Here is a 16,360-nt window from a genome sequence, read left to right on the forward strand (position 1 = left end):
TTGTTATTAATATTGCTATTGTTACTGTTTCATTTTGCTGTTACTGTTTGTTTTCTAGTCTCATTGCTGTTTCCAGTAAACTGTTCCTATTTGAACCCATGCTCTCTGCCTTTTGTGCATCTGACTGGAGGGGGAGCAAATAGCAGCATTATTTAAGTGTAAACATTAAATTGGACAATACCATTCCTAAACCATGACAGCTAAGCTCCTCCTAAAAATCTTTTTGAGAAACAGTGGACAGTATTGAGTCCAAATATTTTATGTTATTAACCTATACTGCTAAATTCAATCAACCTGCCTCTCCCCCACAAAAACACTACCAAAAACATCCAACAAAAAAAAAAATCACAGCCTTGCAAATCTCAAGGTGTGCTGGAAATTTTAATATTTCATGCCCCTTTTTCATATATTTTTCATTAATAAAGAAAAGAAACACTTTGAGCTCTTTCTAAATCTACATTACCAGGAGATTTTATGGCAATCTCAAAAATAAATCTGCAGTAATGTAGACCCTCAAAGAGCAGAGCTAAGGTCACAAGCTCCTGTGAAATAAAATGGCACTGAAATGTTGCTATTCTCAGAGTTTTTCAAGGTCACAAACTAGTCATTTATTATTTTTCTGACAACCAAATCTGGTCTAGCTTCCCACCACTACATTTGTAACACAGGACACAGTTCTTCACAAGAGGACAAGAACGAAAACTGATTTCTAAAGAACTCATTTTATGTTTCAACGTAGGGGCAATCTGGCAATCTGTACCCTGTCTGGTGTAACAATGCCAAATTCCTTTAATGAATGAGTGTAAGGATATACCACATAGAACACAAATTACTAAATAAGGTGGAAATATAAACACATACCGTGTAATCTCACTTGCAGATTGCTCTTCTTGTTGAACTTCAGAAGTATCTCCATTATTTAGCGACTCACTGAGATTAGCAAGAGATGTTACAACATTTGCTAGTGTTCCTAAGGCACCTTGGCTTGTTTCAGCCTAAAAAGGAAACACCGTATTAGTAAATCAAAATTATAATTAATATATCATATATAATTTCCCCCCCCTATTTTTAATCTTTTTGTTCCTTTTCCCCTAAGGACCTTTTCCTCCCTCCTCAATGCCAGGAAGAACAATGGCTCTCAATTATCTTTAAATCCTAATTATCAATCTTAGTCCCAGATGAGACATCTTATGGAGAACTTTTTTGCAGAAATATGTTTGCCGAAAGAAGCCACAATCCTATTGATCAATTTATTACATCCATTCATATGGTTCTTCTCAAGAGCAACAACTGTTTGAGATTATGTTCAATAGATAAAGTAATCTGAACAAATTAATAGATATGCTCAGAACTGAAGTGAGCCAGTAATACCTTGGAATCAGCAGCTAGGAGGACTGTACCATCATCCCTGATCAAAGGCTGCTGAATATTCACGAGCATTCCCGGATCAAGAAGACTGGCTGACCTGTTCAAAAGCATAAGGCATCTCATAGTCAACAGTATTTTCCATTAATCAGAAGAATGAGTAACAATTTATGACAGCATGAAAGGAATTACCAGTTTTTAAATAAACAATTTATTGAAGCTTACATTTTATTTATCAAGACTTAAGTCTTTCTGAAACAGTTCCCAAAAAGTGTCTTGAAAGACAGAAAGACTGAAATATCTTCAAATTTCCAGTGCAGAACAATGACAACTTCCCAAATGTCTATCTTCTCATTTGCTGTTTTTTCTGCTTTAAGGGAAGTTGTTGTCTTCTCATGCTCTCAGAAGTCACCTAGTAGCCCTAGTTTTATATTAGACTTTGGAGGAAGGCATAACTGTATTCCAGCACTGAATAAACAGCCAGCACCGAATAAAGAATATTAATAATATTTTTTACATTCCAGAATATAGTCAGAAACAGCCATGCAATCAAAGCCTGCATAAAATCTCTGCTGCCTTTACTTCTGCTGCTTTTTGACCAAATATACTTCCCCTCTGCTCTATCTAATTTAGGGAGACAGTGGAAAGTTTTTGCAGTCAGCAAGACATTTACTTGCTACTTATGTGATGCTCCAAGTGTCCATAACACATTACTGATGCACACAACACAGGTGCAGGCTGCAGGACGTTACAGTACAAGGGGTCTGACACTAACAGCTATCACTGTGAGCATGCACAGGCAGCAAATTATCACACATCATGCCAATCTGAATCCTACATAAATAGCAGAGTGGTTCTCAATAACTACAATATTATTTAGAGGTCTGTAATGGATCTGTAGCTCAAGGAAATTTCTAAGAAGCAAATGTGTCTGTGACTACTTCTTTCAAACAAGAATACTGAAAAATAATTCTCTACGAAACCTGTAGCCCAAACTTCCTAACTTCAGTGTCATTTGTTCAGCAAGGAATACGAATATAAAAAATTAAACACACACACTTCCCCCCCATATGAAAACTGAATAACAAAATCCAATTTTTTATGTGGTTCTCAACCATTCATAAACTACAGTTTTAAAAATGTTGTATTTAACCAAGACGCTTTTAATTTGATTCAGAAAAAATGAAATTTTTTTTATTTGTTTGTTATGATGTGCATTTTCACACCCACTGTGTAAGCAGACATCTGAGAGTGCGGGAACCATCTTGGAGTTAGTTCCATATAGTAAAAGAAGCTGCTGTTTTGCTGGAGTTGAAGCCAATCTCTTGGAATCTGAATCAGCAGTCGCTGAGTCTCCCTAACTGCTGTCTCAAGGAGCAGGAAGCCCAGGCGTGCCATGTGCAGATCTGATTTGAGGAGTGCTAACCTGAAAGCATCGCAGCATTAGCCTGCATGCTTTCTGCTTGGATATCATTCGCTTGCCCTGCATTGCTCTGACCTGGCTGGACAAGAGCTAGCTCTGAACTGAAAACCACATACCTGCATGCAGACATAGAAACTTTCATGAGAAGCAGAACCTACACTGGCTTGGCAATGGAAACAGATGATATGTGCATCAGAGTTCTTTCCTGTTCCCTCTGAGAGCAGAGGGGAAAAGGAATACACGCATGACTGCAAAGCAATATGCACAAATACATGAAAGAAGAGGCGTGGAACTGAGGTACTCACCGTGTCCCATCTTTATCTGCCACAAATGTTGGAGTTGCTATTAGAGGGCTTCGAAGATCTTTTCTTATATAGATTTTTTCTGTAGAAGCTGCACAGTTGGTTGGTTTTTCACGTTGTACATCAAAAGGCTTTCTTTCACTTTGAACCGCTACATAAAGGCAGATTTGAAAGGAAATAATTTAAACTAAAAACACAAAAAGTAAGTAAAATTCCTTCAGTTATGATAGTGTACCAACTCAGCGCAAAACTGGAAATTCAATACCAAGAGTGAAGAAACACAAGCTCTGATGTTACTATATCTGTGAGTGCGTGTATTTTTATATATACTTTTAACTAAGAAAGTGACAGATTGTTCTTTTGCTTCAAGTTTGACTGATCTGGAATAAAATATTGCTCTTTCTTTTGGCATTTGATAAGATGGAAGATGCTACAGATTGTGTTTTCATATTTTATTTTTATTTTTTTTTTTACAGACACAGCTGTATCTAAATGTTAGGCACATTCCTATTATGGATGACACAAAACAGTGCAAACCCAGAAGGAACCCTGAGAAAATCAGGAGATGCAAGTTACCTGAGAGATGCAGGTTAATTCCTTGAGAGGACACTCTCTGCAGACAAAAATTTCACTCACAGCCATTAATTCCAGCCAGTTAGGGAACAGTGTTCCAAAACTAACCTTTTCATAATCTATATTAATACTTGAAAATTGAAACAAACTAAGCTCAGTCTCAGAAGTGGTGAACAAGTGTAGTAAATGTTTTAATAAAAATAGTCAGAAGCAGTTACTTTGTAACTTTAAAAGACAGTGAAAAGTGCATCTTCATAGTATTAAAACACTATTATTTAACACATTACAGAAAGTTATTGCTTCAACCCATAAGAGTTACTTAGTTCCTGATATTATTTTTGCTAATATTGTTACTATTAGCAAAATTTAGGGGCTTAAAAGTTGGCATATCAAATTTATTGACTTGGTGAATACATAATAGTTAATCAGAAGCCTGACCCAATGCCAGTGAAGTCAGTAAACATATACCCTAATCATATTGGGATAAGAAAGGTTTACTTTCTGGAACTGTAGCAGTCTTCTCTTGTACAAACGTCTCATATTATATTCAGCACATTGTGTGCAAAGCAGCAGAATCATCACAACAGGTCTGGAGTTTCAGAGTGCAAATACGACAATTATGTCCCTGTTTACAGCTTAAAGTTCTGCCTCCCTTGAACTCAATGACTGGAACTGACCTGCTTAGATCAGATCACAAAACAACCTTGTAACTGTTCCACATAGTGCTAAATTGAAGGACAAGTGATAGAAACCGAAAACAAAAATATATTGAAACTAGTGTTTGGTTGCTAGCACTGGAAATGTACGCAGTACTGCATACAAACATGAAGGCATATTTTAAAACATATGACAGTTTATTTAATGTCTCATAAAACACACTCACAAATTATCAAAAATGTTAAAAGAGGGGGAGAAAAAGACTGCTTTCCAACATTGGTAGAAAAAGCTGCAAAAATAAACTGGATGGAAAGCAGATTCTCAAAACAGAATACTACACTCAGATTCATGTCAATCCCCGTCAAAATATTTTCTACTATAAACACACACTGTGTTTGGAACATGCATTCTAAGTGAGGCTGTAACTGGGCTCCTTGAAGTCAATAGTACTTGGAAACATGGTTCCAAATAAACCACTATTGCATCTCAGACATAAAATCGTGATGAAAGAAAAGTGCACTAGGTGCTGCCAAAAAGTTCTGTTTCCTTCAAGCAACATACACCAAAACAGAGAACACACTGACAAGTGGTAGTCCACACAATTGTTATTTGGTAGGCACAGTATCACATTGAGTACTTAACACTCACATTCCATTTTCATGCCCATCTCTAGACATTTCTTAAGCCTACAAAACTGGCATCGATTCCGATGGTGTTTATTGATGATACAGTCCTGGTTGCTGCGGCAACTGTAGGTCAAATTCTTCCTTACGCTCCTTTTAAAGAAGCCTTTGCATCCCTCACAACTGACAGCACCATAGTGACGACCTAGGAAACGTATACATTGTCAGTTGGAAATTACTTCTATTTTAGCATAAAAATACTTATTTTAAGCAAGTAAAACACTCTAAGTCATCCTTTAAATTTGTTTTGTATTTGTACCAACATTTTGGACCATGAAAGCATTACGAGAGTCTCACAAGATACTTCTGGTTTACCTATTGTCAGGGGTTATGGTGAGAGTGGAGAGAAGAGAGGAAGGCTCAGCCTATTTCTGAATGTGCAGTTGATGAAGGTGTAGTTCCCATTCTGTGTAAGTACAGATACAATTCTGTCTGCTGTTACAGACCACAGGATACATTTAGAGAACATACCAGCTAAGAGCTCAAGTTACTTCAGAAAACAAGTAATTTTACACCAAAATTTAAAATGCAATCTTCATTTAAATTTCCTGTCCATATTAATTCTGGTATCTCTCTAGGATGAAAGCACAGAATACACCTTGACTAATACAAAAATTTTATCCTAAGAGTCCTTGTTACTGCATGGAACTGAAACACTGAGGACTCACATGATCTCTGCTTGCCTTGTTTTGTGATAGTAGAACAAATTCTACTAGGAAGTGTCAAGTTTGGTAGAGAACATGAAGAAGCCTTTTCTTGGACTGGTTAGACATTTTTAGGTGACATGTTTATTTCCTGGCTGTACACCACTGAGGGGAACTTGACAACATGCTTCAAGTAGTCTTCTTTAATTACCAGGAGCAATTGAATCATTATCTTATATTTCAACCAATTTATCATATGCTTCAGTTCAAGGGAAAAAACAATATTCTTCCAAGCAGAGTTTAGCTATTTTTTGTGCATAGATCAGAGTATGTTATATTTTTCCATTTAAAAACTCAATTGCTTGTTCCATAAGCATAACTAAAATCAGTTAAAGCACGTGAAAAAAATCGTCTCTTCATTCTGGTCATCCTTTCAAGCAAATTTCTTCAATACCTCTTTGTGGGCTTCCTTACCTGATGCTTTATCACCACAGACTACACAATATTCTACTACCTGGGGCCGCTGAACATCAGTTTTTCCTAGCAGACGTTCCACTGAAGCAGAGTCTGTCACTATCTAAAGCAAAATTCCAGAACAAAAAGATGTGATTAGCCAGATATGAAGGTAAGGAGCTTTGCCTATAGAACAAGATAGGTGTAGCAGCTAAGAGGAGGATTTATGAATAAGTATGATTTTGAGTAAGTAGGATTATGAATAATATGGCCTGTGGAATGAAATTAGGTAGTATAAAATGCAATTTAATGAGAGTTCTTACTGAAAAGAGTGAGAGTTTTGAAACAGTCATATCAAAACAAATTACAAATAAAACTGTTAGCTTTGTTTAGTACAGATGTTTCCTCACTTGTGCAATCAATAGTATTTTTCCCTTCTTGCAAATACTCCCAAGCAGCTGCTATCTTTTAGCCAAAGACAATTGGCTTTCAGATGCTGTTCCCATCTATCTCTTCTCTAGCTATTAGGGGTGTATGGTTCGAAGGGAATAGCCTGGAGCTTAGATCTACCATAGTTTAGCTTCCAAAGGCCTTCCAAAACTTCTGCTCTGAACAATCTATTTAACCAAGAAAAATTTAAAAACTAAAATTTAAAAATTAAAGCAATTTAGACTTAATTTAGAAACAACAAAAAAGTAAACCCAAAATTCCATGGTTTATCAAAACTACTGTATTTACCTGAATTCTGCCTGGCACAATGTTGTCTGTGGTGGTAAAGATAAGCTGCTTGGCATTAGATGTCTCAGGTGCTGCCAAGATCACCTTTCCTGCACCAGTTCCATCTGGACTAGCTAAAATGAACTGTTGCTTTGGAGACACAGCTGAATCCACTGCTGTCACTATTTGAATTTTCTGACCTGTTTGCTGATCTGTCACAATCTGTAAAACATTGAAGATATTCATGACCACAGGAAATTTTATGTTTTAAAACCTTTCATTCCATCTCAGAATTTAATCAGTAAAAAATTACAAAGAAGCTTTCTCCAATTTTTCTTTATAAATGGCTCTAAGGAGATGTTCTCCAGTTAACATTTACCTATGCATTTTTTACCTGCATATTTCACATAATTTATTACTCCCTAAAGTTATCCACAAAAGATGGAATCAGGCAGCCTTATTGTTTTACATGTTAATTCTCAAGATTCTCTTATGATGGAAGATTTATGTTTCTGATACAGTTGTCTGGTAGCATAATCTCTATTTTGCCTGGTAGAGTAGTCATATCAATATGCACTAGTATTTAATTAAAATTTAGTAAGTCCTATATAACTTCCCCCTGAATACACTCTGATACATTAATGACATCTTTTCATTATCTACCTGTAACAAAGACCCACTGTGCAGCATTCCCGAAAGCAAACTTTGTGCTGAATAGATTGATTGGCTCCTAAATAAGTGGGAAGAAGAATGCACTTGGAGACTCTCTCAGATTTCTGTTGACAATATCTCACCCTTTGCTGTGGCCAGGGCTCAGGAGATTTGCTTGTGTAGGCAAGGTTTAACCTGTGTAAATACTCCTTACTGGTTAACTATTATATACAGCCATCTAATCAGAACCAAATAAATACTGAGGAAGAAAGAATTTTAGTTTTCTCTAAAAATAATCTGTTCTCACAAGACTTAAAGGAAGTATTCCATAGTTGTTAACATGCTTTTGTATAAAACTAAGTGGAAGGAGGAGAATAAAAGAAAAGAAGTGTTAGCTGGTTAATTAATGTATTTTTACCTGAATGCGCTGTGGTGAAGCTACGGAGGAGTCTGTGGAAATTATCTGGATACGCTGTGAAGGGCTGGTCATCACTGGAGATTCAGATAGTGGAGTCTGAACAGTCGGCACCTGTAAATAACATACAGAATGTTAATTCACTGTTCAAGTATTGAACACTTCTAAAAATACCTATATTTCTAAAAGATCAGGTAGTCCTATAGTTTAGAATCTAAATTTACAAAAGGTTACAGTCATTTAACCAACTTGGACTGCCTTTCATTGAATTATCAGAATATTTTCTTTATCTGGAAATACCAAACCACCACTACCACCACCACTCTGCTCAAATGAATCACTGGGTAAGTACTATATGATCCTTTAGCTTACTGAAATGCAGAAATACTTTGTTCAACTTTCGATTATACACTTGTCTCATTTTTTGCTTCTGTAAAAATAAAATACATCATATATAAGTAATGTAAAGGAGTTCCCCTTTTAATAATTTCTAAGTACTTCTGAATGACAGAGATTAACTTTGGCATTAGTCTGAGTACTTGTTTCTTGTTCTCTTCCATACCTTTCTAGACTACCAAACTATAATGCAAATTTAGTTCTGAATACTCAGCCTGAAAAACACCTCTTACAACGTTGTTTTCAGAGCAAAAATGTTAAATCTTTAATGAAACATCCATGATAACATTTAGATAAGATATTGGGAAGGAATTGTTCCCTCTAAGGGTGGTGAGACTCTGGCACAGGGTGCCCAGAGCAGCTGTGGCTGCCCCTGGACCCCTGGAAGTGTCCCAGGCCAGGCTGGACACTGGGGCTGGGAGCAGCTGGGACAGTGGGAGGTGTCCCTGCCATGGCAGGGAGTTGGACTAGACTGTCTTGGAGGTCTCATCCAACCCAAACCATTCTATGAACCTCTTATCTGCAGTAACATGTTCAAAACCAGGACAGTCACAAGTAATTTTTGTCAAATCCTCTTTTAAATAATCTCGGAATTACATCAAAATTTGTACAGCTGGACAACAGGGTAGTTTCAATTTTAGCCTGCTTTGAAAAATCTTTGTTTAGTATACAGAAAAGTTCATTTATGACATAAAGAAAGAAAAAACAGTTTGGATAGCAAGGAACTACAGTCTCTTTGGGGAAGCAGAGGTATTAAAATACACAAGACTTAATGAAACCATACCATTCTACTCCCCTATTGCCTGTATCATAAGTAGTCCCACATACCCTAGAAGTATAATCTAAATTGAACGTGCAATCTCCAATTAGCTTTAATACACAGGTCACAAAAGTTGCATGTTAAATGAGGAAAATAGACAGGAAGGATGTAGATATAAGAGGCATCTTCTAATTATTGGACAATTCAAAGCTTTTGGATGCAGAAAACAAGATACCTAGGTGAGAAAAAAGACTCCCAGAAATCCAGACTCTTAGAGGACACATTTAATTGATGATCTTGTATTTCATGCCAAATTATTGACAAAGCTATACACCCTTTAAAAGGTCTAAATTAGAGCAAGAAGGTCCTTTAAAACTGTTTTACAGTTGTTCAGTTGTAGAATCCTTAGCCTTTCAATGATGAATCTTCAAACCTTATACCACAATGTACTGCAGGCAGCTTGGAAATAAAGAATAGTCTATTCTTCCACATTGTTCAAGGAAAAAGACAGACAGCTATAAGGTACCGGCAAGGAAATTCTTTAAACATTTTGGAGCTAAACAGCCATGTCTTTTTCTGGGTTTGCAAAGCATGCTCAGCCTGAACCCCCTGTGGCACAGTTTGAGACCATTTCCTTTTGTTCCCCCACCTTCCTGTCAGGGAGTTGTGGAGATTGAGAAGGTCCCCCTGAGCCTTCTTTTCTCCAGGCCAAACCAACCCCTCAGCCACTCCTCTATGACTGACTCTTCAGACCCTTTTCCAGGCCCTTTGCTCTTTTCTGGACACACTTCAGGCCCTCAATGTCTTTCTTGCAGTGCAGGGCCCAGAACTGACCCCAAGATTCGAGGTGTGGCATCACCAGTGGCCAGTACTGATCCAAGGCAGGATGCCATCGGTGTCCTTGTGTGACCTGGGCACACTCAGCTCATATTCAGCCACTGTTGACCAGCACCTGCAGGCCCTTTCCAGCCACCCTGCCTGGAGCCTGGAGTGCTGTATGGTGACCCAACAGCAGCTCCCATGGTCTTGGCCTCAATCCCCTCATCCAGGTCATCCATAAAGATATTAAAGAGAACTGGGCCCAAAACCGAGCTCTGAACCGCACTAGTGACAGAAGTGTGGATGTGGCACCATCCCCGAGTGACTCCAGCAGTCCTGAAGCCAAGCTGTGCAAGCCACGGGCCGCAGCCTCTCTGGGACAGTGCGGGGACACGTGTCAAAGGCTTTGTGAAATGCACCCTCAGCCTTTCCTGCAGCCTCTGGCCTCACCACCCTGCACACCCGGGCTGGCTGGGCCTGATCCCCTGCTCCTACAGTGCCATCTCATCCTACTTGAGATAATTGATTTCAAAATAGCCAAACTGAAAGCAAAATCCATCAGATTCCCTGTCAAGCGTCTTTAGCCATAAAAGTTCATTCCACAATAAAACATTTTTATGAGGCTGCAGTGAAAGCTAACAAATAGATGAAAACAGAAAATATTTTTAAGATTTTAAAAAGTTAAATTTGTTGAAGTTCCAGTACATGAAGTTTTGAGAAAGTGACCATGTACTTGACAGGTTGTACAACAATAAACAACAAAATCCAGTGTATTTCCTCTACAAAAGCTTCTGTGGCAAATGAAAAACTTAGGTGTCTAAGTAGCATTAGTATTTTCTCATTATTTCAATGACTCCTTAGCACAGAAATATGCTCACTATTGAAATTAGGCACTTTATTTGACAGAAAACACAGTCATCTACTGTACACCTCTCAACAAACAGTATCTATATGTAATTACCTAAAGGAGTGTATTTACAGAAGGGGTAAACTATAAATGTCAGGTCAACTAACTGTGATCCAGTGTAGGTGAAAGTATTATTTGTATCTACAATACAATTGCTTGGGCTCTCAAACCAGTAAGTACCACTAGCAATAATTCCATAAGCCAAAGTTTATAGAAATTAATAATTATTTGCCTTAAGGGACATAGCAAATCTACACAAAGCTCAAGAAATATAAAAATACACTTAAACACATATGTATTACCTTTTTCACCATTAAACTAAAAAAAAAAGTATTTAGCAATTAGGTGCATATTGAAGGCTGGCAAAATTACATTTGATTTCTTCTGTTTAAATTATTAATATTTTTCCCATTTTAAAACATAAATATATGTAATTATATATTTACCTTATTTTTTCTACTTTTTTCCCTTTCTAAATTTTAGCTGAAATCATATTAAACTTCCAGTAGATGGATGTATATATATATAAAATAGATCTGTATATATAAAATCAGTAATCTGAAGCTAAGTTTCTCCAACCATTTCATTGTTTTATGTCATTAGAAATAAATAAGGTTTCTTCATAGATATATAGTCAAGTTTATACAGTAATTTACTGATTTGTCCATCATGTACATATGCATCTGAGTTTGTATGACCATATGTATATATATAATAAGTATCTGTACTGACTAACCAAATTTTCAATACCTTCTGTAGCTTATTCCCCCCCTCCCTCCACTCATTATAAATGCAATATTTGAGCAATAAATTGAAGGAATAATCCACTGGCCACAGAGAGAGGAATTTTTAAAGCCTCTAATCATTTCTAACTTAAGGAGAAAAATAATTTTCTATATTCACTCCAGTAAAAGCCAAAGTAATTGTATTGCTTGAATACACTATGTGTAAATCAATTTCAGAGACAATAATTTCTATTCTCTTTGATGCAATATTAATTAAAACATAGGTAATCACAGACCAAATATTTTTAACTGCACCCATAAAACAATTTCAATGAAAAATATAGTATCAAGTTTTACACCTGTAACTCAAATAAAAAATAATTATTTTTCCATATATAATTTTTGTAATGAGTATTTTTAGCTATTACATTAACAATAGTCTTTTACAAAAAATGTATTGCCAAATATATTTCCTTCACAGGTGTAAGACATATCTAAAAAGATTTTCAATTATTCTCTTAGGAATTAGCTTTTCTGACCACTTGGTTCCTTTGCAGGATGGCAGACAGAAGTTGAATGCACCATTAGAAGAGCTCTAGTTTAACTTCCCTATTAGGATGCCAGTGCAAGATTTTGTACAGCACATAAAAAGGCAACAGGCACATCTGCAGCATCCCCCACGTTTATTACACCAGCAGCTATGCCACATCTGGGAACAGTCTGCAGCTCAAATGCTGCCAAACTGCCTAAACCAGATACGATCTCCTTCCTGCCAGTGCACTGTCTGTGGATACCTCTCATGCTCATGGTATGTCTAGCTCCTTTACCCTAACTGGAATTTGAGAAAAGCCAAAAATCGTTTGAGAAGACTTTGCATCAAAACTCCACTATGAAAAATCATCAGAAATGAGCAATTGACCAATGATAGCAATAAAATATTAAATATAAAGGGTCTTATGTCACACTTCATTAATTTTTAAAACAAAGCAAAAACGTATTCCATCAGAACAACAGTGTTTCTTCTCTCCTTTTCCAGCTGTCTTCATCTGGACCAAAATCTGAATTGCGGAACTACTTATGATGTAATATGTCAAGAGATGTCTAAAGAGGGTCAAGAAAATATTTTCTGTGACAAAGATATCCAGTATTTTTAGAGCTCCATGGCAAAACATGCTTTCTGAAAGGCTCAAGACTGAAAATTTCCTATCAGGACATTGAGGGAACTGAAAGCGACTGAAAATTCTCCAGCAATGCAGTTGTCATAAACAAGATCCAAGAGGCACAGGGCTCAACAGTCACCTCATGTGACTCTCTCCCTGTAGCTTCTAAGAGGAAAAAGGATGCACTAGGAATAGTTTGTGGCTGTCAGAGAGCTGACCAAGGACACTTTCAGCAACTACTAAAAGTTATTCCTGGTCACACCAGAGCTGCTGTTGGAAAGATTAAATAGCCCTCATTTCCCCCATCACACATTCCCCCCTCCTCCTCACTGCCCAAGACATCTCCGTTTAAAAATTTTTAAAGTTTTGCATTAAAATCACAGGTACAACACAGGGAATGCACCTCCACTTTAAAACAAACACATTTTTCTTAAACAGTATTCAAGTCAGATCTAAGTTGGTGCTGTGACTGCACCTAGGCCACTTGCACATTGCACAGTGACAGCACTAAATAAATACTTGAGAAAAGCAGCATTACTTATTTTTGCAGTAACGCTGAAGTATTTTTCCTGCTTTTCAAAAGTTGCTCAGGATGAGAAGAAACTGCTGAAATTCCCTCTGAATCCCCTAGCTGCTCTCTTTTCTTTAGTTTCATGAACTGTAAGTAATGGCAACTTCAAACACTAAAAATGGAACTGTCATCCAATCTGTTCAGAAATGCACAATTGGAAAAAAATTAAACAAGCAATACTATATAAAGCAGAAGCAAGCAAAAGCAGTGAGACCCTTTGAAACCATTACAAGAACAATTTTTTAAAATCCTAAAAATATAATAAGTACAAAAATACATGCAACACACAAGCACACTCAGCAACTTCTGTGAATAATTCAGATTCATGATAGACAAAGCACATAAACTATTGCTTAAAAAAGAGAAACAACACGTAGCCTACTTGCATGACAGTCTGATTTGGTGCTTGGCATCACAGTTCTCAATAACCCATGCACTACATATGTGGTAATTATGTTGGAAAAGTGATGCTGATATAGGTAAAGATGCTGATATTTGCATCAGGTTATCTGGGTGCAACTTGTCTCTCACAGTTCATAACCTGAAATCTAGCACATGGTAAGTGACCCTCTTGTTCCATTTAATTTTCATTGATAAAGAATATGATATTCCAAAAATGTCATTTTTAAAAGTTCCAAGTTTGATTCTGCACTTTCCCTAAGATATGATGAGTACAAATATAGAATTTTAGCTATAACTAGTTATGTATTTACCTGCAATAAAAACTATCTGACAGAAGACACAAATAGCAGGCAGCCAGCCATTCGGAAAGAAATGATTCAGTATTAACATCATCACAGATTTAATGAATTCCTAACATAATGCTGCTTGCAACTGTTTTTCCACGAACCAAGTTTTCATGGTGTTACTTAGTGGACAGGCATATCATTTAAGCAGCAGCTGAACACTACAAAGAGATGAAGCCCTCGATTTACCCACCGGCCAGAAGAAATCAGAGCTTCGCACACTCTTGAGATGGAGCGACCTCTCCAGTGGCAAGATACAACCATCACACTATGATACCACGGTGCATTTCCTGCACGAGGAATTACAAATGTCACATATGTTACGTGCTTTAGATGTTATTACAGCACCCACCTTCTACCAAAATAGTATAAACTTAGTCAGTATTTCCATTACAGGTTTTTCTTTCCAAGTATATTTGGAAGTGTTTTCAAAAATGCAGCTTGCCAAATTCATACCCGATACAGAAAACTAGAGTGAAAAATCACTTGCTGACTTTCACTGTAAAACTCAGGAAGGTTTTTGAAACTATTCCATAGATGTTACTTACAGGCCATTTTCCATGCTAAAAAAGAATGAAATTTCTTTTTAAAAAATGTACTTCTAAGTAGGGAATCTCAAATCCACTTCTAAAAACAGAATCAAACGTATATTGTCTTCTTATATAGGGCTTCTTCTTGAACTAAAAATATTTTTTAATATACAGGTGTAATCTTAGCTCAATAGGTGAAGGAAAACTCCAAACCAATATCTGAAAAGTAGCCTTATCTACACAGTTCTCTCAGCTCATTTTCCCTTTATTTATTAAATCCCTTAATTATGTAACCATATGAAAAATCACTGTAAACTTGAAGGATATTAAACCAAGTGATTTTAAGCAGACAAAAGATCTAGTTTATTTTTTGACTGACGTTTGCATAGTGAAGGAGATAAGTTATTTACTATAGCCATGAACACCTACAGTTCATAAAACTACATAAACATGAGTTGATTCAAACTTTTCAGCTGTTGAGCATCCAAGCTTCAGTAAGTACGCATCAAGACATCCATCACTTAATATCACTTTAAGTAGGTTTTTTGCTTTTTTTTTTCCTTTTAAGTGTAGGCACAAAATATAAAAACTGATCTAAATTAATCACCTTTCTGGAAATTCAGTATAGCACACAAGTAAAACAAGTAACTTCAAACACTGTGGTGGATCTAGATTACAATTCAAATTAGGTGCAGAAGCTTTCCATGCCCAAATGGTCAATCTAACAATCAAATTACAAGAACTTTGTCGCATTCATTTTTTAAACAATCCATTATACAGCCAGGTTACTCTATAGCTCACGTTGAACTTCCTATTTCCACATTCTTAATATGGGGGCCACCAGAACGAAGTAGAGTGAACAAAACACGTCCTACTTGCACTGGTTTCATGCTTGTCCCAAAGTGTAAAGCAACATTTTTCTATAAAGAACTTCTGTTCTGTTTATGCTTAATTGTAAACAGCAGGGACTGCCTAAGATGGTTTTAATTTCCAAGTCTCATATGACCAACTGTTGTGATATAATCTGTCACTCACCTCAGCCACCTGCTGAGTCTCCACTACCTGCTGAGCCAGCACCTCCATATTGGCTGCCATGGTGAAACAAGACCATTAGAGAACCTGTACGGAAAGATGCCAGCAACTTCCATCAGGCACAAAAGTTCGGGGGTTTTTTTAGCGTTAAAGAAAGCTCAGCTATGACTTTTTGGAATTTTACAACTCTGCTTGCTTTATCAGGCAAATAAGAGAAGATGCCATAGACGTGTGTGCACACATACATAGATGGGACATGCACACTAGAACCATGCTGTTCAAACTGCTGAGGTACAGTTATTATTTTACTTTATTAAGCCTCTAATGTGCTATTTCTATTATTGAAGCTGTAAAGAACAGATGTTAATTTCATAAATGAGCAAGGGGTAATTTCAAAGTCAAGTCCTAATGCAGTGTGGAGGTCACAGATCTGGAAGGCGCTTTCGTCAGCCCAGGCAGGGAAACTCCTGCAGTTCAGCTGCTTCCACAGCACAAGCCCAGCCAGGGAGCAGCAAGATTACAATGCTGTTTGGCACAAAACCTTATCAAGTCATTCAGTCAAACTGCTATGTTAATACATATTCTAAAGAGTAATCTTACACAATAAGGGAAATAAACAGTTATAATTAAAATGTATCTTCCATTATTTAAACTATTTTTTAATATAATGTGATACTATTATTACAATGAGAAGAGAATACTGTAGAATCATTTTATCCTATTCCAAGTAACTCCACCTTCAACTTTAGGGGTTGAAAAAAAAAAAAAAAAAAAAACCAGAAAAAAAAAAGAGACCAACCAAAGACAAAGAAACAAAACACTTCCAATGTA

The 16,360-nt window shown here is 36.7% G+C and overlaps 1 protein-coding gene across 5 annotated transcripts in view; it reads right to left on the reverse strand.

The window, feature by feature from the left end:
• Positions 1 to 16,360, reverse strand: part of NR2C2 (nuclear receptor subfamily 2 group C member 2) — a 30,753-nt gene that overhangs the window by 11,715 nt on the left and 2,678 nt on the right. For 3 of the 5 annotated variants that reach the window (XM_079316976.1, XM_079316977.1, XM_079316980.1), the window contains exons 2-9: positions 15,533 to 15,616; positions 7,887 to 7,997; positions 6,839 to 7,039; positions 6,122 to 6,224; positions 4,969 to 5,148; positions 3,094 to 3,241; positions 1,372 to 1,465; positions 862 to 995 (exon numbers count right to left, since the gene is read on the reverse strand). In XM_079316976.1, the coding sequence (XP_079173102.1) occupies positions 862 to 995; positions 1,372 to 1,465; positions 3,094 to 3,241; positions 4,969 to 5,148; positions 6,122 to 6,224; positions 6,839 to 7,039; positions 7,887 to 7,997; positions 15,533 to 15,592 (1,031 nt within the window). In that variant the 5' untranslated portion in view covers positions 15,593 to 15,616. The remainder of the gene's footprint in view (positions 1 to 861; positions 996 to 1,371; positions 1,466 to 3,093; positions 3,242 to 4,968; positions 5,149 to 6,121; positions 6,225 to 6,838; positions 7,040 to 7,886; positions 7,998 to 15,532; positions 15,617 to 16,360) is intronic. The other 2 variants (XM_079316978.1, XM_079316979.1) reach the window with 1 other exon arrangement.

Source organism: Erithacus rubecula (assembly GCF_903797595.1).
Source record: "Erithacus rubecula genome assembly, chromosome: 13".
In the NCBI taxonomy this organism is placed as follows: domain Eukaryota; kingdom Metazoa; phylum Chordata; class Aves; order Passeriformes; family Muscicapidae; genus Erithacus; species Erithacus rubecula.